General features: G+C 40.2%; 2 protein-coding genes across 4 annotated transcripts in view; one reads left to right on the top strand and one right to left on the bottom strand.

Annotated features, from left to right (window-relative positions):
• TMED8 (transmembrane p24 trafficking protein family member 8) overlaps positions 1-2,583 on the bottom strand; it is a 34,268-nt gene extending 31,685 nt beyond the window's left edge. For both annotated transcript variants that reach the window (XR_001148537.3, XM_012743048.3), the window contains exon 1: positions 2,333-2,583. Coding sequence is in view for 1 of the 2 variants with exons in the window: in XM_012743048.3 (XP_012598502.1) it covers positions 2,333-2,450 (118 nt within the window). In the remaining variant the exon portion in view is untranslated. The remainder of the gene's footprint in view (positions 1-2,332) is intronic.
• A 53-nt stretch (positions 2,584-2,636) lies between these two features.
• SAMD15 (sterile alpha motif domain containing 15) overlaps positions 2,637-17,830 on the top strand; it is a 58,347-nt gene continuing 43,153 nt past the window's right edge. The window contains exons 1-3 of one of the 2 annotated variants that reach the window (XM_012742969.2): positions 2,637-4,568; positions 5,685-5,783; positions 15,446-16,709. In XM_012742969.2, coding sequence (XP_012598423.2) covers positions 2,826-4,568; positions 5,685-5,783; positions 15,446-15,682 — 2,079 coding nt within the window. In that variant the 5' untranslated portion in view covers positions 2,637-2,825 and the 3' untranslated portion in view covers positions 15,683-16,709. Of the gene's footprint in view, positions 4,569-5,684; positions 5,784-15,445; positions 16,710-17,830 lie in introns of those variants that run through there. The other variant, XM_012742977.3, reaches the window with a different exon arrangement.

The raw sequence follows: 17,830 nt of genomic DNA, 5'->3' as shown, positions 1-17,830 counted from the left end.
GATAAATAGGCAAGATAGATTCTGTTCCTATCTTCAAGCAGGTTTCTTAGAGGATAAGTACATAAAGAACTGTACTAAAAGACAGACAATTACATAATATTTTGAATTGTTATTTTTTTTTCCCTGTTGAACTCTCACCTCACCAAACTGAAAACACCACGAGGACAAAAGACCATAACCTGTCCTCGATTACCAATTCTTGATTAGTGGCGAATAAAAACAATTATAAGCTTCATCATAATAAGGTGACAATTTCATATAGACATTTGTAAAAATTCCCTCTAACTTGGACAAATTGACCTCTCTCAGCTGTAGCTTGTTCCTCTGTAAAGTGGGAAGAAAATGATTGACAGGATTAAATTAGAGAATACAAGTAAATCTTTTTCCACAGTCTGGCACAAAGTAAGCATTCAATATATGTAGGCTGTCATTACTATTATTTTATTACCAACAAACGGAAGAGCTTGCTCTGGGCTACAATAACAACCCTTTACACTACATAAAAGGAAACTATTCACCCTGCTTTCTGAGGACAAGAGGAAGGAAAGTAACCATAAGCATTTCTACCAAAGTCCTGGGAGGAAGAAGTGAATGTAGGAACCACTTAGATGTCAGGAGGGAAAAAAAGAACCATACTCAAGAGACAAACCCACTATCTTCCAATATATTCCTAGAGTTCTCTTAAGACTTTTCCATCTAAAATGCTTGGATTTGTTTGCCATAAACACGTGAGGACCTAAAAGGGAAGTAAAAAACATGCTGAATTTATACACACCGGCACACACAGGTGACTGGTATTTATGAGACTTATTTATACACCTTTCTGAGTGTTTATTTGCTTCATCTTTCAGAAATTATGTTTAGTATTTCTACAGTTATAATTTTAAATGCATGCCAACAATTTTGAATTTAATACAAAACATAACAGAATTCATTTTAAAAGGCAAAAAATTAAAGTCCCAGAAAGAAAGAAAAAAAAAGGCAAAAATTGTTAGATGTTTTAAAGAGAAGATTTAGTCATGGGAAAGAGCTGGGTGATTCACATACGTGTGTGAGAGTGAAGCAGCACTGTAAGAGGGGAGATATTTGGCATAGAAGTAGGAAAACGGAAAAGCTACCATGCTGGAAGAGTTACATCTAGGGACACTTGCTGTCATACCACAGGGAGTTCAGCAGGGACCTTATTCCCATAATATTAATAGGTAACACAAGTATAGTGTGTGCTATGGGCTACACACCAAATGCCTTGGACATAGTGGCTCAAGGAATCCTCCCAAGAATCCTGTGAGGCAGGAATCATCACACTTTACAGATGAGGAAACAGACACAGAAGTCAAGTGCTTTGCCTAAGGATTCAGACTCCAATCCAGGCACCCTGGCTCCACAGTAGTGCCTCAACCATTTTACTTTAAGGTGTCTATTTTAACTTCAGACCTAGAAAATTCATATATATTTGCTACTTAATGAAACCAGTTCTCTCCCCTCTACCTTTTTGTATTTCAAAACAGCGTCCTTTTAGTTGCATTGTGTGTGGTGCCCATAAGGAGGCTGAAAGATAAAAGTGTGATACATGGACTCTTTTGTCTTAGGACATTGAAATAAACCACATGGAGCAACTTTTGTAGTAGACATGGAGACATCGTCATGAACAAGAGGATGAGGGTCTCTTGGAGAATACGGAAGGTCACCAAAATTCCTATTTCCTGCCTTTGCTTTGGCCACTATGTTCCATCAAAAGACCCCAGAGCCTACCTATTCCAACTCTGCTTTTCATCTCTCCCACTCTAGGAGACGGAGAGGATGGCGGCGAGGCGAGGGGGCGTACGTGCAGGGAGGCTAGGGCGAAGTGGGTTCCTGACAGAGGGCGGCAAGGCTGCCAGCCCAGATGGGGCAGAGAGGCGCGTGGGAAGGCTGGGGCAGGGGACAGAGGTGGGGACCAGGTGAGGAGCCTTGAAGCAGGGGGCGGAGGTTCGGGTCGGCTATCTAGATGTCATCGGCAGAAGGAGTTGGGATTCGAACCTAGGCTGAAGCTGAAGAAGTGCCAGGGGCAGAGCAACCCTGTCACTACCATCTGGCTGATCTGAGAAAGGAAGTCGGGCAGGAACCAAGGCATTTTGAAACAGGAGTAGAAAATAACCTCGAGCGCAGCCCAGGGCCCGGGTGGTGGCAGCGGCGAGGACAGGGGTCGTTCCCCAGGGAGAGCGGGGTCCCAGGCTCAAAGGGGCTGCGGAGGTGGGTCTGCTCCGCGTAGGAGCGCGGCGGAGGCTCGCGCCGAGGTGCGCGGCCCTGAGGCCGGGCGGCACCCACCCGCCAGGGCCCGGGTCTTGCGTACCTGAGGCGGCCGCCTGGCTCCCCTCCACTCCCAGGCCGTCCCCGGCGCCGCTCGCCGACCCTCGGCGGGCTGCCGGGCTCCAGAAGCCCTGCCCCTCAGCCGCCTGCGGGTCCGACATCTGCAGCCCGCGCCGGGAGCGTCTCCGCCGTCAGCCGCGAGTAGCTCCGGAAACAGCCGAAGGCCGGGCGAACGCGGCCACGGCGCGCGTAGAGTAGCCGAGGGAGCCCGCCAGCCGGAAGGAGCGGCGCTGCGGCGCGGGAAGAGAGCGCCTGCCCCGGGCGGCCGCAGGAGCTCTGGGCAGCCGAGGCTGGTGACGCGGATGCCCGGAGGGTGACTGCGTGCTTTTGATCGCCGATTTTTAAAGTCAGAGTCGAAAGAACAAACAAAACCTGGGGAAGGGTCAGGAAGACACTGCCGGAAATCGTGGTAGCCATAGAGACGCTATCGGAAGTTGGGGTTGCTAGGATGCCTGGGCGCTCCCGCTAAGCTGCAAATGGCTGAAGTCCCCGAGGATTATGATTCCGGCCCGGATGAAGATGAATGGCCTGAGCCTAAGAGACCTGAACCGCCTGAACTTCGTAAATTGTATGAAAATGTCGACCCGAACACCTTGGCAGAGGCAGGCCCGGAACCACCCGCAGAGATTGACCAAGAGCCACAGCCAGACACCGAGGAAGAGGACTTAAAAGAGGGGGAGCCAGAGAATGATAAGAATGTGCAGCTAAAACCCAGTAAGACATCCAAGGGAGAAAGTCCCAAGAAGTCCGAGGTAGACCTATCCAGCGAAACTGAACCAGGGATTCCCCAAGAGGTAAAGTGGGAGATAACCAGAGAGACAGAGCTTTTCAAAAATTTGGAGGTCCCTGTGGATGAAAAGGGTGAGGAGTCAGACCTAGAGCCACCAGGGGAGGCTAAACCAAACGTTACAGAGGACGCACTTCAAGACTCAGCTGTGGAAACAGATACAGCCCTGCCAATGGAAACCATTTCAAAGTCCACAATCAGTGAGACAGGTTTAGGGTTTCTAAAGGAAACAGAACCGGAGCTTTCAGAGGAATCTCTTAGAGAGCAATATCAAGAGACAGGTCTACAGCCACCAAAGATGACCAAACCAGAGGAGATACCAGAGGAGACACAAAGAGAGTCAAGTGAGGAGAAGGGGCCAGAGCTACCTGAGCAGGCTAAACCAGAGTTCCAAGAGCAGGAACCAAGACAGTCTACTGAGGAGGCAGGTCTAGAGCCTCCAGAAGAGACTAAGCCAGAGATTCCAGAGATGAAAAGACAGTCAAGTGAGGAGAAGGGGACAGAGCCACCTGAGCAGGATAAACCAGAGTTCCAAGAGCAGGAACCAAGACAGTCTACTGAGGAGGAAGGTCTAGAGTCTCCAGAAGAGACTAAACCAGAGATTCCAGAGATGAAAAAACAGTTAAGTGAGGAGGAAGGGACAGAGCTACCTGAGCAGACTAAACTAGAGTTTCCAGACCACAAACCAAGAAAGTCTACTGATGAGAAATTTCCAGAGCCACTACAGGAAGAGTTTCCTGAGGAAGAATCAAGAAAACCAATTGAGGAAACAAGTCTAAAGCAATCAGAAAAGACCGAGCCAGAAGTTCCAGAGGAGAGAAGAAGAAAGTCAAGTGAAGAAAAAATTCCAGAGCCTCCAGAGACTAGTCTAATGCTACCACAAGAGATCAAACCAGAGGCTCAAGAGGAGACACAATCAAAGCCAACTGAGGAGAAAAATATGCAGTTACCAGATGAAGCCAAACCAAGAAAGACACATGTAGAATTTCCCAAGGAAGACAGGCCAGAACCAGTCAAATCTGAGTCTTCTATAGACAAGTATGAGCTACAGCACCCCAAGCATGAAACAGGAAAGTTGCCACTAAGAGAAACTGAAGAAGTCAAAAAAGACTATTATGTGTTAGGATCTCTCAGAGATGATGAAACAGAATCAATTAGTACAGAATATGAGTTTTCTCAAGAGCTCCAAAAACTGCTTAAAGAAATCAGTAAAGAATACTTGAACGTGAATCCATCAGAGTCCCAGACAGAATTAAGAGAGCTCTTAAGTGAAAAAAAAGTTTCAAATTTGTCCCAAGAGTCAAAAGAACTGGTACCTGAAGATAATGAAACCCAGCCAAAAACAACGACTGAGTTTAAATTTGAACATCTTGATTGGGACTCAGAGAAAGTTGCAGAGTGGATTAGCCAACTAGGCTTCCCTCAGTACAAGGTATACAAAGCTAACATTTTTTGAAATCACATGCTGTCATCTTTCTACCTCTTATTCCCTGAAATCTGACTTGAGCTCTTGCCTCTTCTTCACTAGAAGGAGTATAGAGAAGTCCTGGATTGTGTAGCGTTAACTTGGATTTTAATTTTATCCTTGATATATATTTATGTTTTGGGAGAGGAAGGGGGGGTCAAATTTATTTGTTTTTTCTCTTCATCCCAGAGATTACCATTCTCTAAAATCGTTGAGTAAAGATCAAGAAGTTTATGTGGGCCTCATTTCATAGAAAACCATATTTTTAAGTAGATTTTGTCCAAGGTAGACTTTTTGGTATTTTGTCAATTTGTTTTAGTGGCAGCTCCCATAGCTTGAAATTATACTATTGATTGTCTGCCCCAAATATATCATATGTATCATGAGCACTTACACGTATTAAGTTAGCCAACTAACCAAAAACTATTTTATTTAAAAGATAGTATAAGGATCTTATTTCACTGATGCAAACTGTGTTTTAGTCTACCACAAAACAACACAAGATCTGAAACCTTTTATGCTCCCTGTACTTAAAAATATAATGGAGGACAGACATGGTGGCTCAAGCTTGTAATCCTGGCACTTTGGGAGGCCAAGGCGGGAGGATCGCTTGAAGCCAGGAGTTCAAGACCAGACTGGGCAAAAGCAAGACCCTTTCTCTACAAATTAAAAAAGAAAAAATTAGCCAAGTGTGGTAGTGTGCACCTGCAGGCCTAGCAATTCAGGAGGCTGAGGCAGGAGGATGGCTACTAAGCCTAGGAGTTGGAGATTGCAGTGAGCTATGATCACACCACTGCATTCCCACCTGAGTGACAAAGAAATGTACTTGAGACATAAAGAAGTACTGATTGTAGTATGCCAAAAAAAAAAATTTAAGGAGCAGTGTGAAATTTAATTAAGAGCTTAGATGGAAAACAAATGTATCATTAGGATAGAAAATATATTTTTTTATTTAATAGTATAGAACCAGAGACAAACAGGATTTCTTCCCTCCCTCCCTCCCTCCCTCTTTCCTTCTCTCCCTTTCTTCTTTTCTTCTACTTGCAGTACATTTTTTGAGTGATGTTCATGTTGTACTGACAGGAGTGTTTTACTGAAAACTTCATCAGTGGCCGAAAACTCATCTACGTAAACTGCTCAAACCTCCCTCAGATAGGGATAACAGATTTTGAGGACATGAAGGTGAGTTGTATCCAAAGTTTCCCTACAGAGCACTGTAACAATGCTACCAACGATCTCAAACCAACCTCCTTTGCTTCCAGCCTGGCCTCCCATTCCTGTCAATAGTGTCATCATACTTCCAGTCACCCAGGCTCACAGTGGTGAGCCTCTCTCTTCTTTGAGCCCCACAGAGATCCCAAGAACTATCCAATCCCTAATGTGGTACCTAAGCCATTTGGTTTTCTCTGAGACCTGTATGGCTTCATACCTAGAACACTGCTATGGCCTCCTGCTTTTAGTCTTTTTCCGTGGGCCCTGTGGATTCAAGGGCCCTACTCTTAGGGTCTCACATTGTAGCTACTTATGTACTCTTCAGAAACCTTCTTTAGATCCCTTCCGCTCTCAAGATAGTCTCAGCTCCTTAGTTTAGGATTCAAGCCCTCTGTGAGGTCTTTGCCTAGCACTCCTCTACGTGAATCTTGTACTCCAGCTCACACCCTTGCAGACCTGTCTGGTGCTTTCCTCCCTCTGCATCTTTGCTCAGTTTCTCCATCCCCTGTATTACTAATAGGAATCCTAATCCTGCAGAACCAACTCCTCATTCTCATCTCTTCAAGAAGTCTTTCCTGACCTTCTTAGCCCATAGTAACTCCTCCTCCCAAGCTCTCATAACACATTATGCCTCTAACATCCATTTGGCACTTATGTAATACCATATGTATTTTGCTTGCTTTGCTGCCTAACTTTGAAATAAGTTACATTAGGCTGGGCGTGGTGGCTCACACCTGTAATCCTAGCACTCTGGGAGGCCGAGGCGGGTGGATTGCTCAAGGTCAGGAGTTTGAAACCAGCCTGAGCAAGACCCCACCTCTACTAAAAATAGAAAGAAACTAATTGACCAACTAAAAATATATATATACAAAAAATTAGCCGGGCATGGTGGCGCATGCCTGTAGTCCCAGCTACTCAGGAGGCTGAGGCAGTAGGATCGCTTGAGCCCAAGAGACTGAGGTTGGTGTGAGCTAGGCTGACGCCACGGCACTCACTCTAGCCTGAGCAACAAAGTGAGATTCTGTCTCAAAAAAGAAAGGAAGGAAGGAAGGAAGGAAGGAAGGAAGGAAGGAAGGAAGGAAGGAAGGAAGGAAGGAAGGAAGGAAGGAAGGAAGGAAGGAAGGAAGGAAGGAAGGAAGGAGAGAGAGAGAGAGAGAGAAAGAGAGAGAGAGAGAGAAAGAAAGAGAGAGAGAGAAAGAAAGAAAGAGAGAGAGAAAGAAAGAGAGAGAGAGAAAGAGAGAGAGAGAGAGAAAGAGAGAGAGAGAGAGAAAGAGAGAGAGAGAGAGAAAGAGAGAAAGAGAAAGAGAGAAAAGAGAGAGAGAGAGAGAGAGAGAAAGGGAGAAAGGGAGGAAGGGAGGAAGGGAGGAAGGGAGGAAGGGAGGAAGGAAGGAAGGAAGGAAGGAAGGAAGGAAGGAAGGAAGGAAGGAAGGAAGGAAGGAAGTTACATTAACCTCTCTGGGCCTTGATTTCCTAAAATCCCTCCAGCACCAACAGTTCATGATTACATACCTTTATATAACAGTACTCTCCATTTGCAGTGTTTTGCAATTTACAAAGTGTCACATACATGATCTCATTTGTAACCTTTCCTTTAACACACCACACCAACATAACAGTGATTTCACTCAGTGCAGTCATGCCCATAGATGTTCTACCTCAGTGGTCCCCAAACTGGGATAGTCTTTAGAATCAGATCAGATTTCTTTTTTAAAGATAGATTCCTAGGCTCCATCCTCCAGAGATTTTGGTTCTTTAGGGCTAGGGTAGACCCTGGAATCTGTTCCCTGGGTGACTCTTCATCACGCGTTAGAACCTTATAATTCCCTAAGTCATATGGTTTAGAAAATAAGAAAACTATACTTGTTAATATCCAAGTCCTTTTACTGGCAACAATATATAAGGAATTCTTTAAAATATATATATATAGGCCAGGCATGGTGGCTCATGCCTGTAATCCTAGCTCTCTGGGAGGCCGAGGCGGGCAGATTGCTCGAGGTCAGGAGTTCAGAACCAGCCTGAGCAAGAGCGAGACCCCGTCTCTACTATAAATAGAAAGATATTAATTGCCCAACGAATATATATAGAAAAAATTAGCTGGGCATGGTGGCACATGCCTGTAGTTCCAGCTACTTGGGAGGCTGAGGCAGAAGAATTACTTGAGCCCAGGAGTTTGAGGTTGCTGTGAGCTAGGCTGATACCACGGCACTCACTCTAGCCTGGGCAACAAAAAAAAAAAGAGAAATTAATTGGCCAACTAATATATATAGAAAAAATTAGCCGGGCATGGTGGCACATGCCTGTAATCCCAGCTATTAGGGAGGCTGAGGCAGTAGGATTGCTTGAGCCCAGGAGTTTGAGGATGTTGTGAGCTAGGCTGACGCCACGGCACTCACTCTAGCCTGGGCAACAAAGTGAGACTCTGTCTCAAAAAAATAAATAAAATATACATATATATATTAAAGATAGGGTCTATTCTAGTCACCCAGACTGGAGTGCAATGACATGACCACAGCTTACTATAGCCTCAAACTCCTAGGCTCAAGCTATCTTCCCACCTCAGCCTCAGCTAAGACTACAGGTGCTTGCCACCACTCTCATCTAAGGAAATTCTTTAAATTATTAAACACATAGTCGTAACTCTTGAATTCTGCTAATGGCTATCCTTTGCTGGGTGCTTCCTTTGTTGGGCACTGTGCATATATTACTTTACTTAGTTCCCATTTACAGAAGAGAAAACTGAGGCCCAAAAAGATGAAGCTACTGATCATTCAGATAATAAGTTTAAGAACCAGGATTCAAATCCATTTTGTGTGACTTCCCAAACCATGTTCTGTTTAAACCACTACACTATATTGCCTCTCTCAATGAACTTTTTGTAACTGTAAACTTCTATGTACATTATATGGAAAGGACCACTTACTATATATTGGTATTTCCAACTGGGCCTTCATTTAGCTACCAAGTACTTCCAGATAAATATCTCATTCTTTTTATGTTCAAAGATAATACAGCTGTGTTTATGAGCTCTAATATTTACTTATATTTATGGGTGTACTGAATTTTCTAAATCAAAATAAGGAACAGAGCTAGCAAAATAGTAGCCTGTAATCCAAATTCCTGAAACATTTCTGAAAAAGTACCAAGAATTTCTGCTTTTTATCATGAGAAAGCATTTTTCAGAATCTGCCAATTCATTTTGCTCCCTTGACATCTAATTCCAAAACATGCAATAATAAAGATTCCAGTTATGCTTTTTCTGGTCTTGCATGAAATGAGAGGTCTTAAAAATCTTCTGAAATCCTTAAGAGTAAATGATGAACCCAGTGCTCAATCTTATATCCTGAGAAGTTTGAATAAGCAAATTTTGGAATACTTATCAAAGTCACTAGACAAATTTGGCCATTTCTTGAGGTCATGAGAATAACAGAAAGATCAAGACATTCAACGGTATGTTAGATAACTTTTGCTTGATACTTAGGTCCACATAAAAAAGCTAATTATACTCTAAGACAGAGGTAACTTCTTAGAAATCATACATGAACTTAAATATGCTATAGTTAGCTTCCTTACTGATATAGGAAGCATTTTTAATCTCTCCATTGTAATTATAGCACCTAGTACACCCACAATTTATCCCATAACAACACTTAAACAGCATAGTTATCTGTTTCATGCTATATCTCCCATGTTATCTTTTATGGACTTTGGGAGAATGGGAAGAAGTTGCTTGAGAGTACAGAATTCTGGACATGTTGCTAAGAATTTGAACCACATTTCCACTGTGCACTCCCTTTAGAAGTCTTGCAGTTAATTTATGGTCAATTTCTATTATCTTCAAAGCTTTCTTTTACTTCCTTAATTTTGGAATTACTCATGCTTCACCTGCAGAAATAACCTTTCCTCTTAGTGCAACATACTAGGAAGACCAGAGAAAAGCTAAATACTTGTGTGAGAGTGATGAGGAGTATAGGAGGAAAGAAGCACTAATTCTCCTTTCCACCAGCCAAAGAAGCTCTTAAAACCACTGACCTGTCTTTTCCAGTTGTAGTGATACATTAGGGAACAGAAAGTTGATCTTATTTATTATAAAGACAAGCTAGACAAGATAGCATTATATTTGCTTCATCTTTTTCTCTTAGAACATAATTCTCAAAATATTTTTAACTATTTACTTCATCAAATGAACAAAAGAACGTTGTGATAAATATTTGGAGAACATAATGAGTTGTTTATTCCATTTGCATGCATCATTTTATATTATAAAGTATAGCCTTAAACACTATAATATTTCAGCAATTTTACTACCTTTGTCTTGTTGCAAACAAATTAAATAGCACAGAATCATGATGACCTGTCAGCAATTAAGTATCACTAGACAAAAATATTTTTCTTTTTTTTAAAACTTTTAATTTGCAAATGATTTCAGTTTTACAGAAGAGTTGCAAAGATAGTACAGAGTGTTCTGGTGTACTTTTCACCCAGCTGCCCCTAATGTTATGCAATAATAGTACACTTATCAAAACTAAGAAATTAATGTTGGTATAGTATAGTATTGTTAAACTACGTTTATGCATATTTCTGCAGTTTTTTTACTGATGGGTGATTTTTTGTTACAGGATCTAATCTGGGATACCACGTTGTACTTAGCTGTTATGTTTCCCTTGTCTCCTGCAATATGTCATAGTTTCTCGATCTCTTTGTCTTTCATGACCTTGACACTTTTGAAGAGTAGAGATCAGGTGTGTTGTAGATTTCCCTCAATTTTAGTTTGTCTGCTGTGTCCCATGATTAGACAAAAGTTACAGATTTAGGGAGAGACTATCAGAGGTGATGAGCCCTTCTCATCTGATCATATCAGAGGATTCTGTCTGCCAACTTTCTTCACTATAAAGTTATTATGTTTCCCTTTTTATATTTTGCTCATTAGAAGTGAGTTACTAAGTCCATCTCAAATTTAAGGAGAAGAGGAAGTAAACTTCACCTCCCAAAGGGAAGAATATCAAAGAGTGTATGAACCCATAGTGAAAAATATATTAGGGAAGATATTAATAGTTTGAAGCTATGCAAGCATCTTGTTTCTCCTTGGAGTTTTGCCCGCTCATTTTACTATTCATCTTATGTTTCCCTCATTCCTTCTATGTTTAATAGGAGCTTTTCTGTAAGGAACTTTTCTACATTTAATTGTCCCTTCTTCCCCATTTTTTAAAATCTATTCAGTCATTTATATTAGTATGGACTTACAGATATTTATTCTTTGGGTTATAATCCAATACTATTATTTATTTTGTTGCCCAAATCATTCTATCCTTCACTGTTGAGAGCTCTTTTATTAATAAATTGGCTCCTCTATCCTTTTGAAATGTTTTTTGTTTTTTGTGTATTTTTTTTAGCATCTCCTTACTTTCTGGCACTAAAAGTTGCTTCAGGCTCACTTTTTTCTTGCTGAAGCCCTAAAATTAACCATGTCTCCAAGGAGCCCTAGTTGCTTTTATCAGAGAATGGCATTTAGAAACCAAGGTGTGGGCACTAGTTGTGCTTGTTGCTACTGGAGTGTCACTGCTTCTAGGCACTCTTAGCAGAAAGATCTAGGAAATATATGTATATATACTAATTAAATGTGGACACAATTATCTTATTTATGCATTTATCTATTTATATATCTGTATATATACCTGTATTAAAATAAGCGTGAGTTCACATTGGTATCTCTGATTCTAGTCCAACATCACATAGTCCACTCTAGTCTTCCCATCCTTTCTACCCTTAAGCCCCTTTGCTTATTTATAGCTTCTTTTTCTGTCAGTGAGAAACTTGGCTCTCCTTATCTATAAATTTTTATAACCCTGTGAGAAACAAATTTATCAAATACAGTTCAATTTTTGTGTAGTTTTTTGTCTTTAGCCTCACAGTATCTAGACAAAGCACCATTTTCCAAAGTTATTTAAAGTTATTTAAGTCAGCTCCTTTCTTCTCTACCCCATTCAGTGAGACATCTTACTTTATAATACAATTAGTTTCATTTGTCCACAGCCTATATTCCATCCTGGGTTCCCTCAATATCCTGGCTTTTTAAAAGTTTGCATACTATAAAATCACTCTTTGTAGTATGCAGTTCTGTGGGTTCTGACAAATGCATAGTGTCATGTAGCCACCACAAGATAACTATACAGAACAATTCTATCATCCTCTGTGTCCCCTTTGTAGTTAGCTCATCCCTTCACCCCAATGCCTACCAATCACTCATCTACCTTTTTTCCCTATAGTCTGCCTTTTCTAAAATATCACATAAATAGAATCAAGTAATATGTAGCCTTTAAGACTGGCTTCTTTCCCTTAGCAAAAGGCATTTAAGATTAATGCATGCTGTTACATGAATCAACAAGCAGATTTTCAGTAGACTATATATCTGCTTTAATAATGATGGTAGAGATGATTCATATTTGAACCACAATAGTTATGTCTTTAGGTTTAAAGTATAGGCTCCAATTATACAAATGTACATAGCCATGTACTACAAGGTAATTAAAGAGTACACAATAAATTGGTAATGATGAAGCAAAACCATCAATAGTTTACAATTAAAGGAAGAACAGCAGCCTTTGAAAACCATGATCCACACAAGAGATGATAATGATGTAGTAATAGAGTCTTCTTGAAAACCATAGGCATTATAAATAACTGCTTGAGAATATGTGCAGAAGGTGTTCTGCACATTGAGTACATTGAGTATGGACCACCATCCTAGAATGTGGAATTAAGAATCCTTAGAAAACTCCAGTAATCTTCAAGAATACCTATTTCTAATAATCCTTACTAACTCAGGTAACTTACTAGTAAGTTGCTCTAAGTCTTAGGCAGAAATATTCTATTGCTTGTTATTTGTTCATCAGAACCAAAGAAGGTACTTGCAGTTTTAGATCAATTTATGGCCTATGAGAGAACCCTCTGGTTTCATTGATGAACCACAGACATACTTTTAAGAATCAATGAATTAGAAGAGGATGGTTAGATTTTATTTCTTGATTTTAGTGTAACTCTTCTACATGTAATCAATAGTTTTATAACACTTTTAATTTCTATTTTTTTAAGAAACTAATGTTTTTATTAAGAAACCCATACCATTTGCTGTTATAGCCCATGAAAAGGAATATCAGTAGATTACATGTACATTCTCTTCCAAAAACAAACAAAAAGCTTCTCAAAAACACATGAATGTGTCAGGAACACTTAATTTCTGCATAGGAATATTGTACTAAACAGTACTAGACTTGTGGCCCACAGTGGGCACATAGCTCTTTTTGTTAATAGTAAATGTGAGGCTGGGTGCAGTGGCTCATGCCTGTAATCATAGTACTTTGGGAGATTGAGGCAGAAGAATCACTTGAGGCTAAGAGTTCAAGACCAGTCTGAGCAAGAGCAAGACCTCATCTCTACAAAAAATAGAAAAATTAGCTGGGTGTGGTGGTGCACGCCTGCAGTCCCAGCTACTTGGGAGGCTAAGGCAGAGGGATTGCTCAAGCTCAGGAGTTTGAAGTTGCAGTGAGCTATGATGATGCCAGTGCACTCTAGCCTGGCAACAGAGCAAGACTCTTCTCAAAAAAAAAAAAAAAAAGTGAATGTGTATATGACTGCCACTTACTTCCTGGGACTCCATCTGTAAACATCAGGGAATTTGTGAAATATCTTAGGGCATTCTAAATAATCAGGGTGCTTGCTTCAGCAGCACATATACTAAAGGAGAATCAGAGTGAGGTACCAAACAAGGTGCTCAATGTAGCAGCATCAATCACAAATAAGAACTCTTAAGAGCCACTTATAGTAATTTGGATCTCAATTCTTAGAAACCCCAATTGCTATAGACCTCAATTAGAATGCTCACTGGGCTACTCAGGAGGCTGAGCCAGGGGAATCACTTGAGCCCAGGAATTCCAGGCTGTAGTACGCTATAATTGTGCCTGTGAATAGCTATTGCTCTGCAGTCTGGGCTACAGAGGGAGACCCTGGCTCTTAAAAAAGAATAAAAAAAAAATAGAATTTTCACTGGGAATGCCAAGCTACTATGTAGACTCTCTGTCTTTTATCCATAAACCATCTCTAGAGTCTAAACAAAACTAGTTAAAGTAAGGTTTAAGAAGAAAGATATCGTGCCTATGTAAAATTCATTGCTAATGGGCATTTTACATCAGGTTTAGAATTGTCTGTGGCATGAATTTAAAGACCCATAGCTTTATATTTTTCAAAAAATCCATTCCAAATACCCCTTTGGTTGTGGTCTAGCAGCAATTTCATGAACTACATTTTCATCCAGATGCAGGATATAAACTCAAATGGCAGTGTTATAACTGACCTATGATTAAAACTAGAATTTTAAAAAGCAGTCACAAGTTAATCTAGGATATGAAGTGGCATGGTGCTCAATGAGTACAAATTTTGTTTTGGAGACACTGAAAATTGTGGCAAAATATATTTTAAAAGGAGGCTGGGCACAGTGGCTCACACCTATAATCCTAGCTCTCCAAGAGGACGAGGCAGGATTGCTTGAGGTCAGGAGTTCAAGACCAGCTGAGCAAGAGTGAGACCCCATCTCTACTAAAAATAGAGAACAAAAAAATTAGCTAGTCAACTAAAAATAGAAACAAAAAATTAGCTGGGCATCGTGGCTCGAGCCTGTAGTCCCAGCTACTTGGGAGGCTGAGGCAGGAGGATCATTTGAACCCAGGAATTTGAGGTTGCTGTGAGCTAGGCTGATGCCACGGCACTCACTCTAGCCCAGGCAACAAAGTGAGACTCTGTCTCCAAAAAAAATAAAAATGAAAAAAAGAAAAAGGATATATCAGTACTAATACAGCATCTGGAACTTTAATGTCTGCTTTTTAGTGTTTGAGATCTATTTTTTCGTTTAAAAAAATCAGGTAACTATTTGTGTAATGATTTTTTTTCTTAAATGCAAATTCACTAAGCCCTTATAGACAAGTTATTTATTGATCTTCCAAGGGATAGTCATGGCTCCTAATCTGAACACATTATCTGCTCTTGTGGTTGGTCAAATTGCTTGGCAAAAAACAATGATCCCATTGTGGCCATCTGATACAAGGCCTGGAAACATCTTTAAATAGAACTTTAAAAGGGATAATAAATGATGTGATGTTTTTCTTAAGAACTTGGTTTTAGCCAGACGTGGTGCCTCATACCTGTAATTCCAGCACTTTGGGAGTAGGAGTTCAAGAATAGCCTGGGCAATATAGTGAGACAAAAGGAAATTTTCTCTACAAAAAGAAATTTTTTTAATTAGCAGAGTGTGGCAGCATGTGCCTATAGTCCCATCTACTTGGGGGGCTAAGCCAGGAGGCTCACCTGAGCCCAGGAGTTGAAGGTTACAGTGAGCTATGAGCATGCCATTGTACTCCAGCCTGGGTGATATAGGGAGACCCTGTCTCTTGGGGGAAAAAAAAAAAAAAGAACTTGGTTTTTGTTAAGGCCAGGCTAGTAAGTCTGTGGATTTATTTCATTATTTTATTTTCCCATAGAAATAACTTAAAGGGTTAGCATTCAAGAGGCCTAGGAAACTAAATAAAACTTCTTTAATTGTGTTTTCAGGTTAGTCCCATTAAAAAATTATCCTTGCATTTCAGGTTATTTCTCGGCACACTCGGGAGCTACTGGGAATCGAAGAGCCATTATTCAATCGCAGCATCACACTTCCCTATAGGGATACTATTGGCTTATTCTTAGAGCAAAAAGGTCGTACTGGCATAAAATCTGACTCCTTGACCTTCCCCGAATTTGTCCAAGCAGCAGGATTACAAGATTATGATCCACAGATAACTGCCCCTGAAGAGAATGAGGCATTGCTTTGCACTGAATCCTAGGGGAAAGCCATTTCACTTAGCTTGAACGATCAAACTAAGTTACTTAAGGGAACAGGTGTGTTCTTTTTTGGTTTTTCCTTTTCTTCTTTTCATTAAGGATTAGCTTTAAAACTGCTGGCTTCATTCCTAGTTCTGTCTCTGACTCACAGCACCTTCCCTTTGTTTTTCAGTTTAAGTCCTCGTTAAAACAAAGGTAGCAATACTGATCTTTCTGGGTAATTGTAAGAATTGCTGATAAAGTCTAGTAGTGCACCTGGTAGCAGAAATATGTTGGGAAAATATAATTAAAAATAAAATCTCCTGCCAACCCAGATAATCCTCTCCACAAATGCAGGAAAGAAACCATTTTATTCTTGAATAAGCATTAAAATGTTTCCACATCTTTGCAAAAAAGAAAAAAGTATTAAAATGTGATGCACGTCACAGACAAGCTGCTAAAGAGATTACAAAGACAAATCCTACCCTTTTAGATAGCCAGACATATATTATCCTTTACATACATGTTAATTATCTGTATCCAAATGAAACATAAAACTTGTGTCTTGACAAAAAGCAGGAAATTACTACTTGTAGCCAGAAACCTAGGCTAAACTCCCACAGAGAAGGGGAGATAGGGCCCCTCCTCCTTGATGTTCACATTTCAAAGTGATGGCCCCAAGATCCCGCAAAAAGAGATAGTTCTGGGGTATAAAATGGCAAGAGGTTTATTCAGCTTTTTAAAAGATTAACATCTCAAAAGCACAGAAAAAGGATTTACAATGACAAGTTCTCTAAAGGAAGTGTTTTAAGAAAAAAGCACGGGAAAGTTCTCTTTCCCTTTTGGCATCATAGAAAAATTTTTAAAATTTTTCTTTAGATTTGTACATATCCTTACAAACAACATGGCTTATAAAGGTACCATTGAGGCCGAGCGCAGTGGCTCACACCTGTAATCCTAGCACTCTGGGAGGCCGAGGCAAGCAGATCGTTTGAGCTCAGGAGTTCAAGACCAGCCTGAGGAAGAGCGAGACCCTGTCTCTACTAAAAATATAAAAAGAAATTAGCTGGACAACTAAAATATATATATATATATATATATATATATATATATATATATACACACACAATTAGCTGGGCATAGTGGCTCATGACTGTAGGCCTAGCTACTCGGGAGGCTGAGGCAGGAGGATCACTTGAGCCCACCAGTTTGAGGTTGCTGTGAACTAGGCTGATGCCACAGCACTCTAGCCAGGGCAATAGAGTGAGACTGTCTCAAAAAAAAAAAAAAAAAAAAAAGTACCACTGATATGAAATAGAGTTGGGTTTGCCTACAAGGCTCTTAAAGGTGGTATCTTCCAGACCTTTATAAAATGAAATTTAGGCTAGAGTCTACCTATCCATGTCTGGACTTCTCAAGAGAAATTATAAAATACTTCTTGTTGCTTAAATGACTCCAGTTTCCCTCTAGTTTTACAGACTTAACTGTTTTTTCTTCTCCTGATCTCACTTCTTAATCCTAAAAACCACTGTAGGATTAACACAATCCAGAAGGGCAGCGATATACCTTGTCCAGTTCCCTACACCTGAAGAATGAGTAAAAGGAATGTTTCTTTTTTTTTCTGCTGATAAAAGGAAAAGTGCCTCAAATTAACATTCATGACAAGTGTTAATATTTGATAATGAACCTAACTTTTTCCCTAATTGTACTAAGATATTATTGGAAACCATTCTAACACTATACCATTGTATTTGCTTGGCTCATGATTATGCAAAAACCAAAATGTAAATGATTAAGACCATGATGATTTTCATGTATAGTGAATGGTTTTGTTCAAAAGCACTTTAGCATTTGGCAAACAGTGGTTTGGTGACAGAGCATAGTAAGCGACATCCTTTCCTAGCTTGATAGTGTCACTGCTCTTGTTTTTAGCTCCATTATAATGAACTAAAAGTATCTGTAGAACTTAGAGGAAATAATTGTGTACCATAGAAGAACTATATTTTGAAAAATTATTTTTAGCCATTTAACATAAATACTGGTTATTTTTTTAAAGTTTTATGGTTTTAAATGGTTTAAATGGGAACAGCTTTAAATAAGTTGGTACTAGAACTCTTACATAGCTGAAATAAGCATGAAATGAGTCATAATTCAATTAAGGTTATTTACCA

The sequence above is a fragment of the Microcebus murinus genome, chromosome 6 (assembly GCF_040939455.1).
Source record: "Microcebus murinus isolate Inina chromosome 6, M.murinus_Inina_mat1.0, whole genome shotgun sequence".
Classification (NCBI taxonomy): Eukaryota; Metazoa; Chordata; class Mammalia; order Primates; family Cheirogaleidae; genus Microcebus; species Microcebus murinus.
Note: the sequence above shows the minus strand (reverse complement) of the source record. Positions and strands in the feature narration are given on the sequence as shown.